The following is a 26588-nucleotide window of genomic DNA, read 5'->3' on the forward strand; positions in this document are numbered from 1 at the left end:
GACAGAGGATAAAACTATTTTACCAAAACGCAGGGGATTTATTTGGGGTTTGGGCGAAAAATAATCCTGTGGGAGGTGCGGTAGGCCAACACATGAGGCAAGGAAATGAGGTATCTTTGGGGGCAGGAAGCTGGTGACCAGAAGCCTCAGGTCCCGTGGGAGAGGTGACAGCAGATGGGCAGGCAGACATCTGGGTCCCCGGGGAAATGAGGAGGTTGAGGACTCAATGGTGGCTGGGGCGAAAGGGGTTGAACAAATATTTACACACCACAGGGAAGCCTCTGGGGCACTTGAAGGGGTCAGGGCGGGGCTTTGGGAAGGGCGGGGCCTAGAGGTACCGAGCAAGCCGGTCGTAGACTTGGTCCAGGTTTCTGCACAGGAATATGGAGAGCGTCATGAAGCTGAGCTATAGAGAAAGGAGACCTGGTCAGAGAGGTCCAGGGGATGTTGGCGAGGGTGATGGGGGTAGGGAGGATGGGGGTCCCGAGGGAGAAAAAGGGGTGGGGCCAGGGGATAAAAATAAAGCAAGGAGATTTGGGTTGGGGGCGCGGTCATGGGGGGCGGAGAAGGGAGTAGAAGGTGGGTGGGGCTAGAGGGAGAGCTGGGCCAGGTTGTGAAAGATGGGATCAGGGATGGGAATTTGGAGGCTTGGGGTTACTAAAGACGCGAGGGAGAGAGGGAGGATGGGAAGAAGAATAGGGTGGGGTAGAGGTGCCCAGCTGCGTCTAGCGCAGGTTTGGAGTCTGGGAAGGAGTGCGATCCGGAGATAGCCCAGGGTACTTTATTCCGGAGGCTCATCTGTCTCCCCCTCTCCCTCGGCCGCTAGTTCCACCTCGACCTCCACCTCCACGCTCCCGTTCTCAGGTTGTTCCTCGTCTTGATCCCAAAGCGGCCAGGGCCCCAGGGCCATGGGCAGCTTGACCTGTGGGGACTTGTCCCCCCAGTTGGGACAGGCGTCCGCCATGCCCCAGCCACCCCAGAGACCGCCGCTACGCCCGCTGCTGCTCAGCACACCACAGCGCCCGCCGCCTCCGCCATCAGCCCTGGGACCAAGCCCGGGGCTCGAACCATAGGCGTCCGGCACCTGCAGCTGGCGCTCCCGGCAGAGCGCCCTACGCAGTAGTAGCAGGCTCAGCCCCGCCACACTCACCTGCAGGGAAAAGGGAGGAATATTGCAGCTAAGAGCAGAGTGCTAGAACGCCAAGGGAGGCGGGAACGGCTACTCCCTGCGTACAACCAATCAGGGCTCACAGAAGATAGGTCTTGTGCGGGGAGGCAGAAGAGCCGGGATTGGCTGAAGCTCTATCACGCCTGCACCTTTCCCGGAGAATGGGAAGGCGCGCAATTTGGGGGCGGAGCCATCTAGGGATTGTAGGGCTAATCGCAAATAGGGGCGGGACCAACTTACCTCAAGTAGACCGACGCCCAGACAAATGCCTACTATGGAGATGAGGTTGTTGTGCAACCACTTCTGGAGGCTCCGCGCGCAGCCCTAGGGATATAGGGAAAGGTTAAAGGTAGGGTCCTCTCTGGGATTCTCCCTCAACCCCGTGCACACTGTTTTCCTTAGCCCAGCCCTCACCTCTCTTTCAGGCACCACCCCGCATCCCTAGTTACTAGGGTTCTCTAGTCTCCACCTCGTCCGGTCCAACCCTCCTTTCAGCCATGCTTTTTCTTTTAGGCCCCGCCCAGCAGACCACGCCCCTTCTGGGGAGCTCCGCCCCTCCTGTCGTGCCGCTTTCTCGTAGCCCCACCCTACTTGCAGACTCCTCCCAGGTCCTGCGGCCCCGCCTCCTGGGGAGCAAACCCCTCCCACAGCTCTACCCCCTCACCGGCCCCTCCCCTTCCTAGCGGGCTCCAAACCCTGCCCACCTCGCTGTAGATATCGCTGTTTGCAGGGACCAGGCAAAGGTCTGTACTGTGGCGGGGCCGCGCCAGTGGTCCCAGCCGGCTGAACTGGGGGAAGGAGAGTTTCTCGAAGATGGCGGAGTCGTTGCTCGCCGATGAATTATAGCAGGAGCAGGGCACGCGGTGCACCTCTGACTCGTTGCTGCTGAGGCTGGGGATACTGAACCAGTCCCGAGGAGAGTTCCAGCCGCAGCAGCGCAGCTAGAAGAGGGACAAGAGTCAGAGAGACGTGGACTGGAGGGATTCAAAATGATTTGGGCGTTCAGGGAACTGGGTGGTGTGCATGAGGTCATGTTGGGGAGCAGAGGGCCAAGTAATGGGTGTAGGTGATGGACCACACGCGGGCTAGGCTTGGGGACGTTAGAAGAACTTGGGGTTGGTGGAGACCAATCACGGGTGACATGGGGCTGTGGGAGGAGCTGCAGAATCACGCTGTGGATGGAAGATTGGGTGGGCGGTGCAATTCAACCTCAGGTGGGGAACAGGTGGATGGGAGGTCAGGACCACGAGAGTGGCCAGAGTGGAGTCTCACGTGGGCCGGGTCCTGTGAGGGCCAGAGTCACTCAGGGTTAGGGAGTGGGGTCACGCTAGGGCCTTGGGGCTGAGGGCGAATTCTTATCAGGGCACAAATCAGAGCCTCTCCAGGGTCTGGGAGCTGGGGGAAACGACCGCACAGGAGTCAGTCGAGTGGCCATCTGGGGACGGGGCCACGCAGTAGGTAGGGTGGATGGATAGGGTTACCCTTAGTGTGCTGGAGCTGGGCGCTCCGGCTTGGTCGGGGCGGAGTCTCCCTAGGACAGGGGACAGGGCTGTCAGAGTCCCAGACCTACAGGGAAGGATGCACGTCCGGGTATGGGGGGCTCACCCACCTGGAACTGCACGTAGTCCCAGCTCTCCTCCGCCGCCGACTCCTCCGGGTGCGCGTGGTAGCGTTGGATGGTCTCCATCACGATATCCTTCACCCTCCGCTCCAGCTAAGAGGCTAAGAGTGAGGCCGGATCCCCACGCGCTTCCCCACCCCCAATTTGCCCCGACCCACTCCAGCCTCTTCTGGGCTTTCTCAGTCCCATGAGGTCCCTGAGCGTCTTAAGTTGGTCTCGATTTCTCACCCAATGGCTAGCTATGTATTTGTTCCTTAAAATCTCTGCCTATCATGTCTTTGTTTCTCCCACTGTCTCCCACGATCTCTCATTAGGTCTCTGCCTCTTTCTTGGAGCCTCTTCTTTCTCCGCCTGTTTTTCTCTCTCTTTTTTTTTTTTCTATTTCCCTTTGGATCTCTCTCTTGCTATGTCTTTCTTCCTCCGTGCCTGTCATCCTCGTCGTTGAGTCTTCCTTCGACTCACCTCACCTCTATCTTCTTTGTGTCTGTCTCTGTGTCCCTATGTTTTTCCGTCTGCCTCTGCCTGTCACTATTATTTCTTTGTCCATGTCAGCTCTTGTCTACCTTTGTTTCCGTCTTTTTCAGCCCCCTCCCTCCCCCCCCCCCCCCCCCCCCGTCCCCCACAGGAGCTTGGGAGGAGTGGGGGGAGGGGAAGCCAAGCTCACCCGGGTCCGCTGAGTGGAGATGAGGATTCCTAGCGTGATCTGCATGGCAAACAGGAGCAGCAGTATCCCAAAATACTGGGGAGGGGGGGCAGCAGAGTGGGGGAGATCAGGCTGAGCCCCTTCCTTGGATGTGGGGCTCTATTGGAGGGGGGTGTGGGGAGGGCACTCACCAGGCCCAGCAGGCAGCGGAGCTCCTTCAGGGCCCCCACACAGCCCAGGAGAGCAAGACCCATGGTGAGAATTCCTGAGATGGCCAGGGCCTTGGACCAGATCTGCAGGGGCATGAAGGACAGGCCTGGGGGAGGTGAGAGGCAGTGACATTGGGCACGGTGCTCACAGCCCCAGGTAGCCCCATTCCCCACCCATGCAGCCACTCAACTGGGGAGCAGTATTGGGTGGGGGGGGCTCTTTCTCTGCGTGTCTGTCCCTGCCACATGTTGAGTCTCTGTTCCTCTCCTTCTGGGATGCTATCTACCCCTCTCTCTGGCACTCTGTTCCTCCTGAGTCACCGTCCCCTCAACACCCTCTCTAGGTCTCTGTTCCCTTCTCTCTGGATCTCTGTTCCTTTCTCCCTGGTCATAGTCTCTCCCTCTTGCTCTCAGCTCTCTTTCCTCCTTCAGCCCCTCCTCGCCCCCAAAAGTTTCAGTTCCATCACTTGGCAGTACATCTGTCACTTAGACCTCCCAAGGGGTAGGGGTGCATGATATCTATTTCTGAGTGCTATTTTCAGGGACACATGGGAGGCATGCACTCAACGCAGTCCTCAGTACAGGGCACACACTTATTAAACGTGAGCTATCAGTATTTCGACTATTACTCCATTATTATTTTCCTACTATTATTATTATTATTAATGTTATATCTGCTCTTCCATTTCCTTGCTGCGTGACAGCCAGTAAGTGACGTCCCCTCCCTGAACCTCAAGAGAGGGGAAGGTTTGTGGGAGGATCTGATAAGGATCTGCACTACATCTAACACGTAGGAAGTGCCTGAGAAATGGCTGTTATCATTTTTATTAGTATTCATATGCACAACTCATTTGCCAGAGGAAGGCACTGAGACTAAGAGCAGTGGGCAGGCTGTGAAGCAGAGTCTGGGACAAGGGAGACCCCGGGATGTCACTTAGGGGCAGACAGGGTCACACTTGCTCCAGGAGGCCCCTCCCAGGAGCCCTGGCCCCCTCACCTACAAAGGACACGAAGCTGGTCTTGTCAATGAGTATCCAGATGCCAAAGCAGAAAATAAGGCTGCCTAGGACCTGGAGGGAGGAGATGAGAATATGGCGGTGGGCAAAGGAGGGGGGATATCAGGTCAGGTGGCTGTGGCAGGGGCTGGGGCCTGGGCTGGGTAGCCATGTGGCAACTCACGAAGAAGAAGAGGTTGAAAACGAAGAGGAGGTACTTGATGAGGCTGAGGCAGCTGTCCTGGGCCGACATCTTCGCCTAGAGGGGTGGGCAGCCAGAGGGGAGGGACCGAACAGAAGAGGTGTTAGCAGTGGAGGAGAAGGGCAGAAAGAGGCTGTGAGAGAGGGGGAGGGAGAAAGGAAGAACGCCGAGAAAGAGGAAGTTCCAGAGGTGGAGCCCCGCCCCCTCCCTCTACACCCTCGAGGTGGCTTTCTCCTCTATCTGGGCCCCTGTCGCCCTCATCTGCCCCACTCAGACACACACCAGTACCTGAGGGGCCTTGGGATTTGTGGGCACCAAGGACACGTTGGGTAGTTCCTCCCAGGTCTCCATGGCTCAGGCTGGGGACCCGCAGGGACTCCTGATCTCCTTGCACCCACCTACTCTGGGCCCCGGGGCCCCAGGCCGGCCCTGGACAGCAGCCGACCTCACAGACACTCTGACCTCACTGCCTGCTAAGCTTTGCCATCTCTGCATCCATCTCTGTCCCCTCTTCCTGGCCCTCTGTCTCTGGTCCTCCCTTCTCTGGGTCTCTGTCCTCTCTCTGGGTCTCTGGTGTCCCTCCCCCAACACCTCCCACCTCACCTTCCCCGCATCGACCCTCTCCCTCTCTGGGTTTCTGGCCCCTTCTCTCAGCACGCCTGTCTTTTCTCTGCTTATGCCCCATCCCCGCACCTTGTCATGGCCTCTCTCTCAGAGTCTGCATCCGGTTCTTGACAACAAATGTTCACCACGCTGTTCCCATATGCTGGGGAAGGGGCTGGGCACCTGGGGGAAGTGAAAGTGCTTCAGTGCCCCACGTGGGAAGGTCCCTGGGAGTGAGGGGGTGGCCTGGCTGTGCCAAAACACCCAGAGAGGAAGCTGGGTCTCTGCAGTACTTCCTGCTTCTGCAGTGGGGCCCCAGCAGGGTGAGGCTGGGGAGGAGTCCGGATTGAATCTGTGACCTTGGCAGTTAGATCGAGGTCTGCTGGACTTGATGGTCTCCAGCCTCTGTAGTCTCTCCTGTTGGCCCCCACTCTTGTCAAATCGGATTTCCACCGTTGGGGATGTTCCTACCTCTTGACATCCATCCAGGCCCTGGGAAACCCGCCCCTCTTAGAGACCTAACACCCTCTCTCTCTGAGAGATCTCATCTACCATTTTTTTTTTTAAGGCTCCAAATGCAATTTATTTTCTTATTAATGTTATCAAAAATCAATTCATGTTAATAGTATTCTGATTTTTGGCTCTGGACTTTCTTTTTCTCTTCCCAGTGTTATTGAGGGATAAGTGACAATTGCAATTGTATGTTATTTCAAGTGTCCAACATGATGATTTGATCTACATATGCATTGTGGAATGATTGCCAAGATCAGGATAACATTTTGATCATCTCACATAGTTAACTATTTTTATTTTTTTGGTGGTGGTGAGAACACTTAATAGGTATTCTCAGCAACTTTCCAGTTTACAATACTGGATAATTATCTATAATCGCCACCTGTATATTAGATCCTCAGAATGTATTCTTTTTTTTTTTATGTTTATTTACTTGAGAGAGAGTGAGAGTGAGAGAGAGAGAGAGAGAGAGAGAGAGAGAGAGAGCGAGCAGGGGAGGGGCAGAGGGAGAGGGAGAGAGAATCCTAAACAGGCTCCAGGTTGCCAGTGCAGAACCCTATGTGGAGCTCGACCTCATGAACCTTGAGATCATGACCTGAGTGAAATCAAGAGTCAGATGCTTAACCAACTGAGCCCCCAAGGCACCCCTGAATGTATTCTTTTAACTGAAAGTGTGTACCCTTTGATCCACATCCCCCCATTTCCCCTATTCCCCAGAGCGTGATGGTCAGGACTCTATTCTCTGTTTCTATGAAATTCTCCCCCTACCCTGTTTTTTAAATTTTTTTAATTATGTTTCTTTATTTTTGAGAGGCAGAGAGAGACAGAGTGCGGGCGGGGAAAGGGCAGAGGGGAGGGGGGGACACAGAATCCGAAGCAGGCTCCAGGCTCTGAGCTGTCAGCACAGAGCCGGATGCGGGGCTCGAACCCACAAACCAGGAGATCATGACCTGAGCCGAAGTCGGATGCTCAACTGACGGAGCCACTCAGGCGCCCCTCCCCCTGCCCCGTTTTTAAAATAAGATTCCACTCCCTCTGTCTCTGCCCCTCCCCTGTTCATGCTCTGTCTCTCTCTGTCTCAAAAATAAATAAACGTTGAAAAAAAATTTAAAAAAATAAATAAAATAAGATTCCACATTTCAATGATACCATGAAGTCTTTCTCTGTCTGGCTAATTTCACTTAGCATAATGCCCTCCAGGTTCATCCATGTTGTATATATATATATATATATATATATATATATATATATATATATATAGTTGACCTTATATGTGTGGGTATACTTCCTTATTACATTGGTTTATGTGCCTGTTTGTATACCATTTTTTAAAGTTTATTTATTTATTTTGAGAGACAGAGAATGTGCACCAGTGGGGGAGGGCCAGGGAGAGAGAGAGAGAGAGAGAGAGAGAGAGAGAGAGAGAGAGAGAGAAGCCTGAGCAGGCTCCATGCCCAGTGTGGAGCCCTACATGGGGCTCCATCCCACAAACCGTGAGATCATGACTGAGCTGAAATCAAGAGTCAGCACTTAACCGACTGAGCCATCCAGGCATCCTATACCATTTGTTTTGATTACTATAATTTTGTCATATAGTTTGAAACCAAGAAGTGTGATGCCTCCAATTTTGTTCTTCTTTCTCAATATTCTTTTGGCTATTTCTTTTTCCTTTTTACTGTTGTTATTTACCTTTTCTAAATTAATTAATTAATTTATTGTTTAGTTTATATTCAAGTTAGTTAGCATATAGTGCAAAAATGATTTCAGGATTAGATTCCTTAATGCCCCGTCCCCATTTAGCCCATCCTCCCTCCCACAACCCCTCCAGTAACCCTCTGTTTGTTCTCCATATTTAAGAGTCTCTTATGTTTTGTCCCCCTCCCTGTTTTTATATTATTTTTGCTTCCCTTCCCTTATGTTCATCTGTTTAGTATCTTAAATTCCTCATATCAGTGGAGTCATGTGATATTTGTCTTTCTCTGACTAATTTCGCTTAGCATAATACTCTCCAGTTCCATCCGTGTAGTTGTAAATGGCAAGATTTCATTCTTTTTGATTGCTGAGTAATACTCCATTGTGTATGTATGTGTGTGTATGTGTATACATATATATATATATATGTATACATATATATATATATATATGTATGTATACATATACACATATATACATACCACATCTTCTTTATCCATTCATCCATCGATGGACATTTGGGCTCTTTCCATATTTTGGCTATTGTTGATAGTGCTGCTGTAAACATGGGGGTGCATGTGTCCCTTCGAAACAGCACACCTGTATGTATCCCTTGGATAAATGCCTAGTAGTGCAGTTGCTGGGTCATAGGGTAGTTCTACTTTTAGCTTTTTGAGGAACTTCCATACTGTTTTCCAGAGTGGCTGCACCAGTTTGCATTCCCATCAACAATGCAAAAGAGATCCTCTTTCTCTGCATCTTTACCAACATCTGTTGTTGCCTGAGTTGTTAATGTTAGCCATTCTGACAGGTGTAAGGTGGTACCTCATTGTGGTTTTGATCTGTATTTCCCTGATGATGAGTGATGTTGAGCATTTTTTCATGTGTTGGTTGGCCATCTGGATGTCTTTTTTGGAGAAGTATCTATTCATGTCTTTTGCCCATTTCTTCACTGGATTCTTTGTTTTTGGGTGTTGAGTTTGATAAGTTCTTTATAGATTTTGGATACTAATCCTTTATCTGATACGTCATTTGCAAGTATCTTCTCCCATTCTGTCGGTTGCCTTTTAGTTTTGCTGATTGTTTCCTTCACTGTGCAGAAGCTTTTTATTTTGATGAGGTCCCAATAGTTCATTTTTGCTTTTTTTCCCCCTTGCCTCTGAAGACATGTTGAGTAAGAAGTTGCTGTGGCCGAGGTCAAAGAGGTTTTTGTCTGTTTTCTCCTCTAGGATTTTGATGGCTTCCTGTCTTACATTTAGGTCTTTCATCCATTTTGGTTTATTTTTGGTGTATGGTGTAAGAAAGTGGTCCAGGTTCATTTTTCTGCATGTTGCTGTCCAGTTTTCCCAGAACCATTTGCTAAAGAGACTGTCTTTATTCCATTGGATATTCTTTCCTGTTCTGTCAAAGATTAGTTGGCCATACATTTGTGGGCCCATTTCTGGGTTCTCTATTCTGTTCCATTGATCTGAGTGTCTGTTTTTTGTGCCAGTACCATACTCGTAATGATTACAGCTTTGTAATACAGCTTGAAATCCGGGATTGTGATGCCTCCAGCTTTGGTTTTCTTTTTCAAGATTGCTTTGGCTATTCGGGGTCTTTTTGCTTCCATACAAATTTAAGATTGTTTGTTCTAGCGCTGTGAAGAATGCTGGTGTTATTTTGATAGGGATTGCATTGAATATGTATATTGCTTTGGGTAGTATCGACATTTTAACAATGTTTGTTCTTCCAATCCAGGAGCATGGAATATTTTTCCATTTTTTGGTATCTTCTTGAACTTCTTTCATAAGCTTTCTCGAGTTTTCAGTGTATAGATTTTTCACCTCTTTGGTTATGTTTATTCCTAGATATTAAAAAAATTTTTTTTAATGTTTATTTATTTTTGAGAGAGAAGGAGAAACAGAGTGTGAGTAGGGCAGGGGCAGAGAGAGAGGGAGCCACGGAATCCGAGGCAGGCTCCAGGCCCTGAGCCGTCAGCACAGAGCCTGATGTGGGCCTCGAACCCACAAACTGTGAGATCATGACCTGAGCCGAAGTGGGACGCCCAACCGACTGAGCCACCCAGGCGCCCCTATTCCTAGGTATTTTATGGTTTTTGGTTATTTACTTTTGAGAGAGCAAGAGTGCGAGTGAGGGAGGGGCAGAGAGAGAGGGGGACATAGGATCCAAAGTAGGCTCTGTGCTGACCACAGAGAGCCCGATGTGGGACTTGAACCTATGAACCATAAGATCATGCCACGAGCTGAAGCTGGACTCTCAACTGACTGAGACACCCAGGCACCCCTCTTTTTGGCTATTTCGAGGTCTTTTGTAGTTCTGTACAAATTTTGGGACAGTTTTTCCTACTTCCATGAAAAATGCCAATAGAATTAAAAAAAATTTTTTTTAACATTTATTTATTATTGAGAGACAGAGCATGAGCAGGGGAGGGGCAGAGAGAGAGGGAGACACAGAATCCAAAGCAGGCTCCAGGCTCTGAGCTGTCAGCACAGAGCCCGACGTGGGGCTCGAACTCACAAATCGCGAGATCATGACCCGAGCCGAAGTTGGATGCCCAACCGACTGAGCCACTCAGGTGCCCCTAGAATTTTGATAGGGATTGCACTGAGTCTGTAGGTTGCTTTGGATACTATGGACATTTTCACAATATTGATTCTTCCTAGCCAAGAACACAGGATGTCTTTCCATTTCTTTTTTTTTTTTTTTATTTCTTTCATTGGTATCTTTTTTTTCCCTGGTTTTATTTATTTATTTATTTTATTTTATTTTTGGGACAGAGAGAGACAGAGCATGAACGGGCGAGGGGCAGAGAGAGAGGGAGACACAGAATCAGAAACAGGCTCCAGGCTCTGAGCCATCAGCCCAGAGCCCGACGCGGGGCTCGAACTCACGGACCGCGAGATCGTGACCTGGCTGAAGTCGGACGCTTAATCGACTGCGCCACCCAGGCGCCCCTTTCATTGGTATCTTATAGTTTTCACCTCCTTATTGAAATTTATTCCTAGGTATTTTATTATTTTGATGCTGCTGTAAATGGTTTTGCTTTCTTCTCTTTCAGATAGTGTGTTGTTAATGTATAGACATGCAACTGATTTCTGTATTTTGATTTTGTATTCTGTAACTTTACTGAATTTATTAGTTATAACAGCTTTTTGTTGGAGTCTTAGGGTTTCTTATATAAGATTATGTTGTCTGCAAACATAAACTTTTCCTCCTTTCTGATTTGGATGACTTTTATTTCTTTTTCTTGCCTAATTGCTATGGCTAGGATTTCTGGTATTATGTTGAATAGAGGTGACAAGAGTGGGCATTTTTGTATTGTTTCTGATCTTAGAGGAAAAACTTTTGACTTTTAACACTGAGTATAATGTTAGCTGTGGGCTAGTTACATGTGGCCTTTATTATGTTTAAAAACATTGTTTTTTAGGTTTATTTATTTTGAGAGAGGGAGAAAGGCAGAGAAAGAGGGAGAGACTCCAAAGCAGGCTTTGTGCTGTCAGCATGGAGCCTAACATGGGGCTTGATCTCACAAACCGTGAGATCATGACCTGAGCTGAAATCAAGAGTTAGATACTCGACTGAGCCACCCAGGTGTCCTTAGCCTTTATTATGCTGAGGTACATTCCTTTTATACCTAATTTGTTGAGGATTTTTATCATTAAGGGATGTTGAATTTTGTCAAATGCTTTTTCTGCATCTATTGAAATTATCATGTGATGTTTATTTTTCATTGTTAACATAGTACATCACATGTGTTGATTTACCTATGTTGAACCATATGTATGTTGCATCCCAGTCATAAATCCCACTTGATCATGGTGTGTGAGCCTTTTAATGTGGTGTTGAGTTCAGTTTACTGGTATTTTGTTGTGGACTTTTGTATCTATGTTCACCAGGGATACTGGACTATAATCTTCTTTTCTTGCAGGGTCCTTGTCTAGCTTTGGTAAAGCTGGCCTCGTAAAATGAGTCTTGAAATATCCTTTCCTCTTGAATTTTTGAGAAGAATTTGAGAATGATTGTTGTTAATTCTTCCTTAAAATGTTTGGTAGAATTCACCCATAAAGCCATCTGGTCCTGTACTCTTATTTGTTGGGGGCTGAATCAATCTCCTTGCTCATTATTTGTCTGTTCAGATTTACTGCATGATTCAGTCTTTGTAAGATGTGTATTTCTAGCAATGTATCCATTTCTTCTAAGTTATCTAATTTATTGGCATATAATTGTTCATACTAATCTTTTATGATCATTTGTATTTCAGGGGTTTCAGTTATTAAATCTCCTCTTTATTTATAATTTTGTTAATTTGAGTCATTTGTCTTTTTTGTCTTAGCTAAAGATTTTTCAACTTTTGCAGCACGTGGGTGGCTCAGTTGGTTAAGTGTCGGACTTAGGCTCAGGTCATGATCTCACAGTTCATGAGTTTAGGCCCCACATCAGGCTCTCTGCTGTCAGTGCAGAGCCCACTTGGGATCCTTTGTCTGCCTCTCTCTGCCCCTCCCCACTCACGCTCTCTCTCAAAAATAAATAGACATTAAGAAAAAAAGATTTTTCAATTTTCTGTCTTCAAAAAACCAAATCTTAGTTTAATTGATCCTTTAAATCGTCTTTCTAGTCTCTATTTCATTTATTTCTGCTGTAATCACTATTACGCCACCTTCGTGCTGAGTTTGTTCTTGTTTCAGTTCCTTGAGGTGTAATGTTAGAACACAGATGCAAAAATCCTCAACAAAATACAGTACTAGCAAACTGACTTCACTCTTTTTCATTCTTATTTCTCTTTCTCTCTCTCTTTTTTTCTCCTCTGACTGGATAACATCAAGAGATATGTCTTCAAGTTCACAGATTCCTTCTACCTTGGTGGACCAACCCTGGGTGATGCCCTCATTCCCATACAGCCCATCAGTTCCTAAGCCAATACATCCTGTGTCTTGATTCTCTATGTTCTCTCCTTCTCTCTGTCCTCATTGCTTGGGCTGGCTCAGGACTTGTGCTTTCCCATCTGGACCCAGACCTCAGCCTCCTCCATTCTCTTAGTCTCTCCCCTTCAGTCCACTCCCTACATGGCCTGACAGGATCTTTTGAAGCCCAGACCTGGATTATACAGCCCTATGTCCACATCTTTTAGGACACAGATTTACCACCCCTCATCCCTCAGCAACTCTTCTAAGCCATCATTAAATCTTCTGTGCTCTACTACTAATATACGGTTCAAATTCACTCACTTCTCTCCAAGGCCACTATCCTAATCCAGGCTGTATTATTTTCCATACAAATAATTACAATTGCTTCTCTACTGATTGTAGGGTGTGGATGGTGACACCCTGCCCCTGCCCCTAAAAAGATATGTGCATGCTGGGGCATCTGGGTGGCTTAGTCGGTTGAGCATCCAGCTTTGGCTCAGGTCATGATCTCACGGTTCCTGAGTTCAAGTCCCTCATTGGGCTCTCTACTGTCAGTGCAGTGCCCGCTTCGGATCCTCTGTCCCTCTCTCTCTGCACCTCCCCCACTCATGCTTGCTCTCTCTCCAAAATGAATAAACATTAAAAAAAAAAAAAGACATCTCCATGCCAAAGCAATACTGAAAAAGAAGAACAAAACTGGAGGTATCATAACCCCCGATTTCAAGATACACTACAAAGCTGTAGTAATCAAAACAGTGTGGTAGTGGCACAAAAATAGACACATAGAGCAATGGAACAGAACAGAGCGCCCAGAAATAAACCCACGATTATATGATCACTTAATGTTTGACCAAAGAGGCAAGAATATACAGTGGGAAAAAAGACAAATGGTCCAGGAAAAACTGGACCACTTTCTCCCTCCATACACAAAAATAAACTCAAAATGGATTAAAGACCTAAACGTGAGATCTGAAACCATAAAAATCCTAGAAAAGGACACAGGAAGTAATTTCTCTGACATGAGCCATAGCAACATTTTCCTAGATATGTCTCCTGAGGCAAGGGAAACAAAAGCAAAAATAAACTACTGCTACTACATCAAAATGAAAGGCTTCTGTAGAGCAATGGAAACAACCAACAAAACTGAAAGACAACCTACTGAATGGGGGAAGATATTTGCAAATGACATTATCTGGTGAAGGGTTAGTATCCAAAATATATAAAGGACTTCTATAACTCAATAAAAAAAAAAAACCAAAAAATAAAAACAAAAAAAAACCCCCAAAACAGAACAAAAAAAAAATTAATCCAAACGCAGAAGACATGAACAGATACTTTTCCAAAGAAGACATATAGATGGCCAGCAGATACATTAAAAGATGCTCAACATCACTGATAACTAGGGAAATGCAAATCAAAACCGCAATGAGATATCACACCTGTCAGAATGGCTAAAATTAAAAACACAAGAAACGACAAGTGTTGATGAGGATGTGGAGAAAAAGAAAACTTTGTGCACTGTTGGTGGGAATGCAAACTGATGCAGCCACTGGGGACAACGGTATGGAGGTTCCTCAAAACCAAAACCAAAAACAGAATTACCATATGATCCAGCAGTTCCACTACCAGGTATTTACCCCAAAGAATACTAAAAACACTAATTTGAAGAGATACATGCATCATTACATTTATTGCAGCATTATTTACAATAGCCAGATTATGGAAGCAGCCGAAGTGTCAATTGATAAATGAATGGAAAAAGGAGATGTGAGATATGTATACAATGGAATATTACTCAGCCATAAAAAAGAATGGAATCTTGCTATTAGCAATGACATGGATGGATCTACAGGATATAACACTAAGTGAAATAAGTCAGAGAACGACATAGTTGCTCATATATGGAATTTAAGAAACAAATGAACAAAGAAAAAAAAGAGACAACTCAAAAAATAGACCCCAAATAATAGAGAACAAACTTATGGTCACCAGAGGAGATCTGGGCAGGGGGATGGGTAAAACAGGTGGAGATGATTAAGAGTACACTTATGATGTGGGGCACCCGGGGGCGCTCAGTCGGTTGGGCATCCGATCATGATCTCATTGCTTTTTGGGTTCGAGCCCTGCGTGGGGCTCTGTGCTGACAGCTCAGAGCCTGAAGCCTGCTTTGGATTCTGTGTCTCCCTTTCTCTGCCCCTCCCCAACTTGTACTCTGTCTTTCTCTCAAAAATAAAAAAACATAAAAAAACAAAAAAGAGTACACTTATGATGAGCACTGAGTAATGTATAAAATTGTTGAATCGCTACATTGTACGTTTGAAACTAATATAACACTGTATGTTACTTACCCTAGAATAGAAAAAAAAGGATATGTCCATGTCCTGGAATCTGTGAATGTGACCTTATCTGGCAAAAAGGGTTTTTCAGACGTAATTAAGGATCTCGACATGAGATCAACCAGCATTATCTGAGGGGGCCCTAAATAAATCTAATGGTGAGTGTCTTATACTGTAAGAGACACACAGGAGAAGACAGAGAGACGAGAATGCCAGGTGAAGGAAGAGGCAGAGATTGGAATTATTCAGCTGCAAGTTATTTTAGGAAACTCTTTGACTATGGCTCATGATTTGGCCTTAGTCCAGGGAACGTAAGAAATTTGGGGTTTATTTGGATCCTCAGAAAGACTTAACTTGAAAAGGGGCAGGGTTTCATAGGTTCAGGAGAGGAGGTGGAGAGAGTTTTGGAGGAAAAGGGAAGTTTGGTGAAAGGATTAGAACCAGGGAGCAGGGGGGACAAAGGAGGTGAGGACTGTGCAGGGGAAGATGGCACCGGAGGCAAGGCCTGAGAGCAAGGTGGATGCTATGTATTATAGAGACAAAGAAGGGCGGGGAGGAGGAGAGGAGGTAAAGAGGCCTTAGAAGACATTCTGACTTCTTTCAATTGTTTAGTTGCCTCATTTAATTTAGAAGTAGTACTTTGTGATGTGATTTGAAGTTTGGGTTAGAGAGCGAACAGCCAAGAAAGAATTGTTGACGTATTTTTGGTGCAAAAAGGTGATTGTATTCCAGCATGGGGATAGGACCCGTGGGCAAAAAGGACTGCTTTGGGATTGTGAAGAGGGACTGATTATATGCTTTTTAATTAGTGGGGTTTAAGGATTGCGTAAGTCTCTAAGGAATTTGGAAGCACGGCTTTCAGGATCTTGAGGGGCTAGCTGCCGTTAAGATAAGGTTACTTTTACTCTTAAAAAAATTTTTTTTTAATGTTTACCTATTTTTGAGAGAGAGAGAGAGAGAGAGAGAGAGAGAGGCAGGCAGATACAGAATCTGAAACAGGCTCCAGGCTCCAGGCTCCCAGCTGTCAGCACAGAGCCTGATGCGGGGCTGGAACTCAAGGACTTCAAGATCATGGCCTGAGCCAAAGTCAGACACTCAACCGACTGAGCCACCCAGGCGCCCATTCTTTGGTCTTTAATAAAACATATACATTAAGGCAGCCATGAGTTCCTTGAGGAATGTCATGCTCTGTATGTTTCAGGTATCTATCAGTGGGCTGCAAGCTGTAAGGAAACTTAGCTTTCGCTACATTTCTCTCATCTTTGTTCATTTTACAAAGAGGTAAACAGAATCCTGAAAACATCTGCAAGCCTCAAGGTACTGTTTACAATAGGCATCCCATACAGGTTTTTGCTTCTTTTGCAGCTGTAGCTCTCCAATTTAATTTTGAATAATAAAAAAAGTTTGGAGAGATCAGAATTTCCCCATGATTGCCATTGGGAGTTCTAAAATACTTTCTGTCAAGTCGTTCCATTTCCTTGTAAGTGTGCCAAAAAACCTACCAGAGTCCCAGAAGGGGCAGGGCGACCTCAGAGCGTTTTGATGCCTGGGAACCCCAGTTCCTAGAGGTTTCTCTTTAGAGCAAAGAGAACAATTCCTAGATGGCACAGTTGGAATAAGAACAGCCCAGTTCCAAACAGGAGGGGGAATGAAGTCCCAAAGAGTAGTCTCAGGGAGGACAAAGCCTTAAAACAGATGCCCAAATAAAGCCTGGAGTGCTCAAATCACGAAGAGTGAAGTTGAAATCCAGGAGAAAACACCTTCAAACTCCCGGGTCATCAAGAAAGCAGTAAGCTCAGGGGCGCCTGGGTGGCTCAGTCGGTTAAGCATCCTCCTCCTGGTTTCCACTCAGGTCTGTGAGTTGAGCCCCATGTCCAGCTCTGTGCTGCCAGCTCTGTGCTGCTCGGGCTGTCTCCCTCTCTCTCTGCTCCTCCCTCACTTGCGCTGCTGTCTCTGTCTCTCTCAAAATAAATAAATACACTTAAAAATATCTAACATAAACAAAACTTATCAGTTATTTTACCAGCAAAAGTGAGTTGTTATTGGTCCCTCCCCACCCCCCCCCCCCCCCCCGAGGAATAATAGAGAATTGCAATTCAGGACAGGCAAGTTAGGGCAAAACCACAGTCAAGTCCAAGAAAAAAGGAGAAAACTACTCTTTGATAGAGGAAGGCGGGGAGCTGGGAGGGCTTTTGTAAATAAAAGTCTATTGGCATGGACTGGGAGTCTGAAGTGTAGGGACTTCGCATTGGCTGAGCGAGTTGTGAAAGTCTCTCATTGGCTGGGGTGTTGCTGGGTAGGAAAAAAAACTTTCTTCCTCCTGGTGAGATAGTACAGTAGTCACTGCCAAGGTAGGTTTCTTCCTGTCGGGTCTACAATTGACTGGAGTGGTAGGGTGTGAGAGCTCCCCTTGCTGGCCCCCAGACTCAATTTTATTTTTTATTTTTTTAAATTTTTTTTTTCAACGTTTATTTATTTTTGGGACAGAGAGAGACAGAGCATGAACGGGGGAGGGACAGAGAGAGAGGGAGACACAGAATCGGAAACAGGCTCCAGGCTCTGAGCCATCAGCCCAGAGCCCGACGCGGGGCTCGAACTCACGGACCGTGAGATCGTGACCTGGCTGAAGTCGGACGCTCAACCGACTGCGCCACCCAGGCGCCCCGAGACTCAATTTTAGAGAGGCTACCCTTCATTAATATTTCACGTCTGCAATCCCAGTAGGTTTCTGAGCTCTCTGAAGGCAAGGTTCGTGTCTGTCCTGTTGGACACATATTTAAGCTTTGGATAGTAGTAGGGGAAGCTTAACTAAACACCATAAGTTTGAAAGCAAGAGAAATGACTGGGAAGAACAAGCTTTCCACCTCACCCACATCGCCACCTCACTCAGGGGTGTGGAAGCAAAGTTCATGCTCCAGACTCGGGATACGGCTAAAAGCTTGGCTTCAGCACCACGCGCAGTGGGGAGGGCGTTGGGTGCCTGGTCCAAAGCGGGAAGAGACGAAGGCGGGCAGGCCAGGATGCTCGCGAAGGAAACCGAGTGGGGAAGCCGCTGCAGGGCGCGCGGGTGAGCGCGCGTGCGCAGTGCAGGAGGGCGTGTTAAGAGTTTCGGAGCGGAATCCTCCGCTGGGGCGGGGGGCGGGTCGGGGGGCGGGCGCATGCGCAGAGGAACGGCGGGAAAGGCACCCGAGGCGGAGCGAGCCGTGCGTCGCGAGCTGGCCTGACGAGGCCTGGAGGGACCCGAGATGTTCGGTAGGCTTCTCGGCAGAGGCGTCTTCACATTCATTTTTTTCCAGACTGAACAGACCGGGGAGCCCGGGGGTCTCCGGGCTGGGGTGAGAGTGACAGCCCCAGGGAGGCCTGAAAACTCAGAGATCCGGGATGTGCGAAGCTGGGCGTCACTCCTGAGGCCCGGGGTCACGGGATTCCCCTGGACGCCCCGGGCTCTGAGGAGCTGAGGGATCAGATAGGCCCGAGGGGTCCCTCCTTTTTTCAACCCCCAGGACCCCGCACACTGTCTTCAGCCCCTTCGCGGTCTGAATCTGACTTGGGGCCCCGTGCTCACGGGACTCGGCCCTGGGTCCCCGCCGTTTGGGGAGACCCAGCGGTTCAAGCGCCCGGACCGCGGAAACCCGGGCCAGTCCCACCATCCATCGGCCTGTTAGGGACACAACCCCTGCTCCTTGAGGAACCTGCCACCCGCTCCCTCCTTTCCTCTCCTGAGGTTGTAGTTCCAGGAAGGAGGGCCTCCGCGGGGAAGAGGCGTTTCTGGGGGACCCTGAGTGCCCCCCCCCAGAGGCCATGGGCCTGGAGGAGCGGTTGTCGCGAATGGTGATGTAGGTGGTCACGCGTGGCCGCTCACCCCCAGGGCCGCTCAGCCGGGAGGAGGGGGTCTGCCGCGGGGCCAGGGGGCTTCACAGGTGGCGCGGGTGGCCAGCTCTCTCGCCGAAGGGTCCAATTTCCCCATTTGCCAGAAAACTCGTTTTAAGGAAGACCCTTTTGGAATGTGTTTCAGAGAGGTGGCTGTATTTTTCATGAATACAATTTTCCTTTCCTCTCCCCCAGGGGAGCGGAGAGTCCGAATCAGTGTCAACAGCATGGGATTACGAGAATCGGAAGTCCTCCTGGTTATTTTGAGGTATGTTACATTTCAGCTGCTGGCGAGATATCTAGTTGTAATGAACATTTGTGCTTTTATTTATTTTTTTTTTTTTTAATTTTTTTAAGTGGGCTCCATGCCCAAGGTGGGGCTGGAACTCAGGACTCTGAGTTTAAGAGTCTCATGCACTACGGACTGAGCTAGACAGCCCCGCCCCCACCCCCTTTTTGGAACATTTGTGCTTTTTTTTTTTTTTTAATATTTGTTTTTATTTTTGACAGAGAGCGCGAGCATGGGAGGGTTCGAAAGAGAGGGAGACAGAATCCAAAGCAGGCTCCAGGCTCTGAGCTGCCCAGCCCAGAGCCGGAAGCAGGGGCTCAAACCCACAAACTCTAAGATCATGACCTGAGTGGAAGTTGGATGCTTAATGGACAGCCACCCAGGTGTCCTGGAATATTTGTGCTTCTTAAGACAGCTGCCACCTTTACCTACATGTCTCCAGCTTCCTCAGCTTGCTTAACTTTTGTACAAATTGAATTAAGATTTCTCTTTCTGTTTACTTCCTACCCGCTAAAAGCATACATGTTTATATCGTTCTGTTTCTTAAAGCCTGTTAAATAAATCAATTTTAGAGGTCTGTTCCCTGAAGATTTTTTCAAACTTTTTTAAAAGTTCATTTTTAAAGTTTTTAAAAAAATTTACTTAGAGCACACACACACACATGGGAGGGGCAGAGGGAGAGGGAGAGAGAATCCCAAGCAGGCTCCGAGTTGTCAGCAGAGCCTGACCTGGGGCTCAGTCTCACCAACCATGAGATGGTGACCTGAGCTGAAATCAAGAGTCCCATGTTTAATCCGCTGAATCACCCAGGCATCCCTTTCCTTCATTTTGCCTTGCTTTGCCTTTCCTTTCATTTTCTTTCTTTCTTTCTTTCTTTCTTTCTTTCTTTCTTTCTTTCTTTCTTTCTTTCTTTCTTAGGAAACCAGTTATTTTATTACCTTTGGCTAATGATTCTAATATTTGGACTCATTTGGATTTGTCATCGGTTGTTTCTGTCCGTTCTCACTAGTAGTGCCTTTTTTTTCCTTATGTGCTATGTATGCTTCTTGTTCTCGACAAATTATTTTTTTTTAAGGTTCTATTTTTAAGTAATCTCTACACCCAATGTGTGGCTGGAAGTCACAAACCCAAGATCAAGAGTTGCACGCTCTACTGACCGAGCCAGCCAGGCACCCTGACAAATTATTTGTAGGAATAACTTAAGGCCTGAGAATGAAGATGTCTTACTCCAGGGAGGGTTCCGATTTATTCTGCAAAGTACTTAGGGGCACCATTAGTCTTGTACTACTTATACTTAATTTGGGAAGGGGGTTGGTATATTACTGTGGTTTTAACTTGGATTTTTCTGATGACATGATGTTGAACACATTTTTCAGATGTGTATTGGCCATTCATGTATCTTTCTTTGTGAAATATCTTTTCAAATCCTTTATCCATTTTTTAATTGAGTTGTATCTATTTTTATTAAGTTGTAGGAGTTCTTTCTATTCCCTAAATATAAGTCCTTTGTCAGATATATATATGAAGATCATTTTCCCTTAGCCTCTGGCTTGCTTATTAATTTAGAAAATTAATCAAGTCTTTTGATGAGCAGAAGTTTTTAAATTAAAAAAAAATTTTTTTTAATGTTTATTTTTGAAGGAGAGAGGCACAGCATGAGCAGGGGAGGGGCAGAGAGAGGGAGACACAGAATCGGAAGCAGGCTCCAGGCTCTGAGCTGTCAGCACAGAGCCCGATGCAGGGCTTGAACTTACAAACTGTGAGATCATGACCTGAGCTGAAGTCGGACGCCTAACCAACTAAGCCACCCAGGTGCCCCAATGAGTGGAAGTTTTTAATTTGGTGAAGTCTAAATGAATACTTTTTATGATAATTGTATTTTGTGTCCTATCTATGAAACTTTACCTACTCCTAAGTCATGAACATATTCTATTATATTTTCTTTTAAATATTTATTTATTTTTGAGAGAGAGGGCATGAGTGGGGGAGGTGCAGAGAGAGAGAGGGACAGAGGATCCGAAGCAAGTTCTGCGCTGACATTAGAGAGCCCAGTGTGGGGCTTGAATTCGTGAACCGTGAGATCATGATCTGAGTCGAAGTCAGACATTCAACAGACTGAGCCACCCAGGTGCCCCTCTTATATTTTCTTTTGAATGCTTTATAGTTTTAGATTTTGCATTTAGGTCTGTGATTTATGTCAGAATAATGTGTGTGTATGGTGCAGAGTAGGGTTTGGGTTTCATTTTTTTCCCCCATATGGATATCTAGTTATTCTAGAAAGGATTTTCCCCCTCCAATTGAATGTGTTTGGATTCTCTGTCAAGAAACAAAAGACCAATACATATACTTACGGGTCTGTTTTTGAGTTACATTGTTTGACTTTTGCATGTTAAATCAACCTTGCATTTCTGGAATAAACTCCATGTGATCATTATTTATTATCCTTTTTATATATTGCAGGATTTGCTTTGTAACATTTGTAGAGGATTTTTGCATCTATGTTTATGAAGATACTGGTCTGAAATTGTCTCTTTTACTAATATCTTTTTCAAGTTTTGGTATTTGGGTCATAGACTTATAAAATGGGTTGGGAAGTGTTTCCTCTTCTTTCCTGGAAGTAATTGTGTAAGGTTGGTGTTATTTTTTTCTTTCAATATTTGGTATAATTCCCTAATTATTAACTGTTTGGGCCTGGAATTTTCTCTGTGGGAAGGGTTTTGATAAGAAATTCAACTTATTTAATGAAACTGTACAGATTTCCCATTTCATTTGATTGCAGTTTTGTTAAGCTGTATTTTTAAGAAATTTTATCATTCACCTAAGTTGTTAAGTTTATTGGCATAAGTTTGACATCATATTTTCTTATTCTTTTAATGTCTATAGCATATATAGTGATAACCTCACTATCATTCCTGATATTGGTGATGTGCATGTCTCCTTTTGTCTTAATCTGTCTAGGGGTTTACCAGTGTTGTGATCATTTCAAAGAACCAGCTTTGGCTTCTTTACTTTTTGCTATTATCTGTTTTCTACTTGTATTTATATTTTTCTTTATTCTTTTTTGGATTTATTTTGTTCTTGTCTTGAAAGATTTTTGTAAGACATTGATTTGAAACCTTTCTTTCTAATAACAGAATGTAAAGCTATAAAATTCTCTCTAAGCATTGCTTTTGCTGCATCCCACAAATGTTGATATTTTGTATTTTTATTATCCTTCAATTTAAAATACTTTATAATTTCTTTGTGACTTATTCTCTGACCTATATATTGCTTAATAATATATTCTTTAATTTCCAAGTATTTGCAACTTTCTTACGCATCTTATTGATTTCAAACTTATTTATGTTGTAGTCAGAGAACAGACCCTGTGTGATTTCAATCCTTGTAAATTTATGGTTACTTGTTTTATAGCCCAGCCTATGGCATTGATGAAGTATGTGTATTCTGTTTTGTTTTGTTTTTTTTTTAAGTGGGTTTTAAACCCAGAGTGGAGCCTAACTTGAGGCTTGAGCTCACAACCTTGAGATCAAGACCTGAGCTGAGATCAAGAGTCTGTTGCTTAATGGACTTAGCCACCCAAGTGCCTATTTGGGGGTTTTATAAATGTCAATTAGGTCAAGGATGCTTGTAGTGTTATTGGATCTTCTATATCTTTACTGATATTTTGGTCTTCTTTTTCCCCATCACTTACTGAGAAAGAGTATTAACTTCTACCAGGATTGTGGAAATCATGTAGCCTTTAGCCTTTGTAAATTTTTGCCTCATGTATTTTGAGATTTGTTATGTTTGCATACATTAGTTGTCTTCATGATGAATTGACATCATTTTTTATCATTAGTAAGAATCCTTTTTTTTTTATTATTTTTTTTAACATTTTATTTATTTTTGAGACAGAGAGAGACAGAGCATGAACGGGGGAGGGGCAGAGAGAGAGGGAGACACAGAATCGGAAGCAGGCACTAGGCTCCGAGCCATCAGCCCAGAGCCCGACGCCGGGCTCGAACCCACGGACTGCGAGATTGTGACCTGAGCTGAAGTCGGACGTTTAACTGACTGAGCCACCCAGGCGCCTCAGTAAGTATCTTTCTTTAAATCTGATAATACTCTTTACCTCAAAGCCCATTTTATGTTACATTAATAAGGTCACTACAGCTTTCTTATGCTTCATTTGCAGGATGGGTCTTTTTCTATTAAGCTACTTTCAATCTATCTGTGTTTTTGAACTTAAGTTTCATCTCTTCAGAAGCTTATAATTGGGTCTCTTTTATTCATCCTGACAATCTTTGCCTTTTATTTAGTTATTTTTTAAATTTGTGCCTTTTAATTGGAATGCTTAAACTAAAAACGTTTCCTGTAATTATTGACATGGTTGCATTTTGGTCTCCAATTTTCTGTTTGTTGATTTTTTTTTTTTTTTTGGATAGCTTGAATCATTTTTAGTATCCATTTTTATTTATTTATTGTCTTAGTAGCTATAACTCTTCACAACATTTATTTAGCAGTTTTTCTAGGGATTATAATTCATACTACTAACTTTTTTTTTAATGTTTGTTTTTATTTTTGAGAGAGAGAGACAGACTTGAACGGGGGAGGGGCAGAGAGAGGGAGACACAGAATCTGAAGCAGGCTCCAGGCTCTAAGCTGTCAGCACAGAGCCCTACGTGGGGCTTGAACTCATGAACCGTGAAATCATGACCTGAGCCGAAGTCGGACACTTGGCGCCCCTAGACTTAACTTTTTTTTTTTTTTTTTTTTTTTTAGACTTAACTTTTTATCTCTGTTGTGTTTCCCAATTTTTTTCCTTTTAACTAAAGGTATTGTGCCACAGGCTAGTTTCTCTACCTAATTTTTTCTTCATCTCGGAACACTTGTGGTTCAAATTAATGCTTCCTGTTAATGCTGTGGTGGCACAGTTTGTCTCAGGGAGAGACCTATTAACTCATTCACGTTTTCTCTAAAGTGGCTCACACATTGGCTCACAGATTTTTGCACCCTCTGGGATACAGCTTCTGGAAGCTGTTGGTTCATTGGAGCAGAAGGGCTTTGGAGAGGGATTCTGTTTCTCTCCAACAAGCTGCCTGGAAAATTATAACTTATTTCCTAAAACATTAAACGACTTCATCAGGAAGGATCGATGTCAATTAACCCCTTAGTGACTACAGTTTGATCCTGTCTGTTGTGTATGTAGCAGGATTTTCTCTGTTGTTTAAAATTTAAGTTTTAGTTAATATACAGTGCGATAGTGATTTCAGAAGTAGAATACAGTGATTCATCACTTACATACAACACCCAGGGCTCATCACAAGTTCCCTCCTTAATACCCATCACCAATCTAGCCTATCTCCTACCTCCCTCCCTCTGTCAATCCTCAGTTTGTTCTCTTGTTAAAAGCCCTTGTGGTCTTTTCCCCTCTCTTCTTTCCTCCACCTTCCCTTCCCATATGTTCATCTGTTTTGTTTCTTAAATTCCGCATATGAATGAAATCATATGATATTTGTCTTTCTCTGATTGACTTATTTTGTCTAGCATAATTCTTTTCTAGCTCTGTCCACGTCATTGCAAATGGCAAGATTTCATTCTCTTTGATGGCTGAGTAACATTCTATTGTATATATATACCATATTTTTATCTATTAATCAGTCTATGGACATTTGGGCTCTCTCTATAGTTTGGCTATTGTTGATAATGCTGCTTTAAACTTTAGGGTGCATGTACCCCTTCCAATCTGTATTTTTATATCCTTTGGGTAAATACCTAATCGTGCAATTATTGGATCATAGGGTAGTTCTGTTTTTTGAGGAACCTCCATGCTGTTCTTCAGAGTGACTGCACCAGTTTGGATTCCCACCAGCAGTGCAAGAGAGGTCCCCTTTCTCTGCATTCTTGCCAATACCTGGCTTGTGTTGTTAATTTTAGCCATTCTTACAGGTGTGAGGTGGTATATCGTTGTGGCTTTGATTTGTACTTCCCTAATGTTGGGTGATGTTGAGCATCTTTTCATGTGTCTGTTAGCCATCTGGATGTATTCTTTGGAAAAGTGCCTATTCATGTCTTCCTCCCATTTCTTAACTGGGTTGTTTTTTTGGTGTTGAGTTTGATAAGTTCTTAACAGATTTTGGATACTAACCCTTTATCAGGTATGTCATCTACAAATATCTTCTCCCATGGTGTAGGCTGCCGTTTAGTTTTGTTGATTGTTTCCTTTGCTGTGCAGAAACTTTTTGTCTTGACGTCCCAATAGTTCATGTTTGGTTTTGTTTCCCTTTCTTTTGACAGTATGTCTGGTAAGAAGTGCTCCAGCTGAGTTTTGAAGAGGTTGCTGCCTGTGTTCTCTTCTAGGATTTTGATTTTCTCACATTTAGGTCTTTTATCCGTTTTGAATTTATTTTTGTGTATGGTGTAAGAAAGTGGTCCAGTTTCATTCTTCATGTCACCATCCAGTTTTCCCAGCACCAGTTGTTGAAGAGAGTCTTTTTTCTATTGGGTATTCTTTCCTTCTTTGTCGAAGATGAGTTGACCATATAGTTGTGGGTCCATTTCTGGGTTTTCTGTTCTATTGATCTGTGTGTCTGTTTTTGTGCCAGTACTATCTTGATGACTACGGCTTTGTAATATAGCTTGAAATCCAAAATCATGATGACTCCAGTTTTTTTTTTTTTTTAATTCAGGATTTCTTTGGCTATTTGGGGTCTTTTGTGGTTCATACACATTTTAGGATTGGTTTAGCCCTGTGAAGAATGCTGGTGGTATTTTGATAGGGATTGCATTAAATGTGTAGATTGCTTTGGGTAGTATAGACATTATAAGAATGTTTGTTCCTCCAGTCCGTGAGCATGGAATGCTTTTCCATTTCTTTGTGTCATCTTCAGTTTCTTTCATAAGTCTTCTATAGTTTTCAGGGTATTTTTTTCTTCTTTTTTTAAATTTTAGTTTTTTTTGTTATTTTTATTTTTTATTTATTTATCTTAGAGAGAGAGCAAGAGTGTGGGCATGAGCTGGGGAGAGAGGTGGAGGGAGAGAATCTCAAGGAGGCTCCATACTCATCGTGGAGCCTGACATAGGTCTTGATCCCACAACCCTGGGATTGTGACCTAAGCCAAAATCAAGAGTCAGACCCTCAACCTACTGAGCCACCCAGTATGCACTCAGGGCCATAAATTTCCTTCCAAGTACTGCTTTCATTTCATCCCACGAATTTTGGTAAGTTTTGTTTCATTTTCATTTAGTTAAAAATATTTATAAATTTCTCTTGAGAGTTTTTCTTGATCCATGTACTATTAGAAATGATTTGTTTAATCTCCACGTATTTTGGGATTCTCCAGTTATCTTTCCATTAGATTTTTAGTTTAATTCAATTGTGAACTGAGAGAAGACATTGTATGACTTTTTGTTTTTTGAGTTTGTTAAGCTGTTTTATGGCCCAGGATGTGGGCTTGAGAAAAATGTGCATTCTGCTGTTATTGGATGAAGTGGTCTGCAGATGTCAGTTATATCCAGTTGATTGATGGTGTTGTCAGATTTGATATATCCTTACTGATTT

General features: G+C 44.8%; 2 protein-coding genes and 1 long non-coding RNA gene across 8 annotated transcripts in view; 2 read left to right on the forward strand and 1 right to left on the reverse strand.

Annotated features, from left to right (window-relative positions):
- Window positions 1–17: 17 nt before the first annotated feature.
- On the reverse strand, window positions 18–17777 carry CD37 (CD37 molecule). 6 transcript variants are annotated; one of them, XM_043600285.1, is made up of 10 exons: window positions 17759–17777; window positions 5532–5624; window positions 4821–4895; window positions 4639–4711; window positions 3624–3748; window positions 3454–3528; window positions 2778–2882; window positions 1873–2109; window positions 1409–1492; window positions 18–406 (listed from the first exon to the last, which is right to left on the reverse strand). In XM_043600285.1, the coding sequence occupies exons 3-10, from the start codon at window positions 4887–4889 to the stop codon at window positions 329–331; spliced, it is 846 nt and encodes a 281-aa protein (XP_043456220.1). In that variant the 5' UTR covers window positions 4890–4895; window positions 5532–5624; window positions 17759–17777; the 3' UTR covers window positions 18–328. The 6 variants fall into 6 exon arrangements, with proteins under 6 accessions (XP_043456220.1, XP_043456219.1, XP_043456221.1 ...); XM_043600284.1 differs by lacking the exons at window positions 5532–5624; window positions 17759–17777 and adding an exon at window positions 5127–5241 and having other exon boundaries at window positions 18–230; window positions 339–406; XM_043600286.1 differs by lacking the exon at window positions 17759–17777 and having other exon boundaries at window positions 5532–5631.
- A 273-nt stretch (window positions 17778–18050) lies between these two features.
- Window positions 18051–22980, forward strand: LOC122494829. Its single transcript, XR_006300284.1, has 3 exons — window positions 18051–18141; window positions 18955–19027; window positions 22943–22980. It is a non-coding gene; the product is annotated as an uncharacterized LOC122494829 (long non-coding RNA).
- Window positions 22981–26099: 3119 nt separating this feature from the next.
- Window positions 26100–26588, forward strand: part of LOC122494830 (orphan sodium- and chloride-dependent neurotransmitter transporter NTT5-like) — a 54095-nt gene continuing 53606 nt past the window's right edge. The window contains exon 1 of the mRNA XM_043600294.1: window positions 26100–26248. The gene's annotated coding sequence lies outside the window, so the exon portion shown is untranslated. The remainder of the gene's footprint in view (window positions 26249–26588) is intronic.

Source organism: Prionailurus bengalensis, chromosome E2, assembly GCF_016509475.1.
Source record: "Prionailurus bengalensis isolate Pbe53 chromosome E2, Fcat_Pben_1.1_paternal_pri, whole genome shotgun sequence".
Taxonomy (NCBI): domain Eukaryota; kingdom Metazoa; phylum Chordata; class Mammalia; order Carnivora; family Felidae; genus Prionailurus; species Prionailurus bengalensis.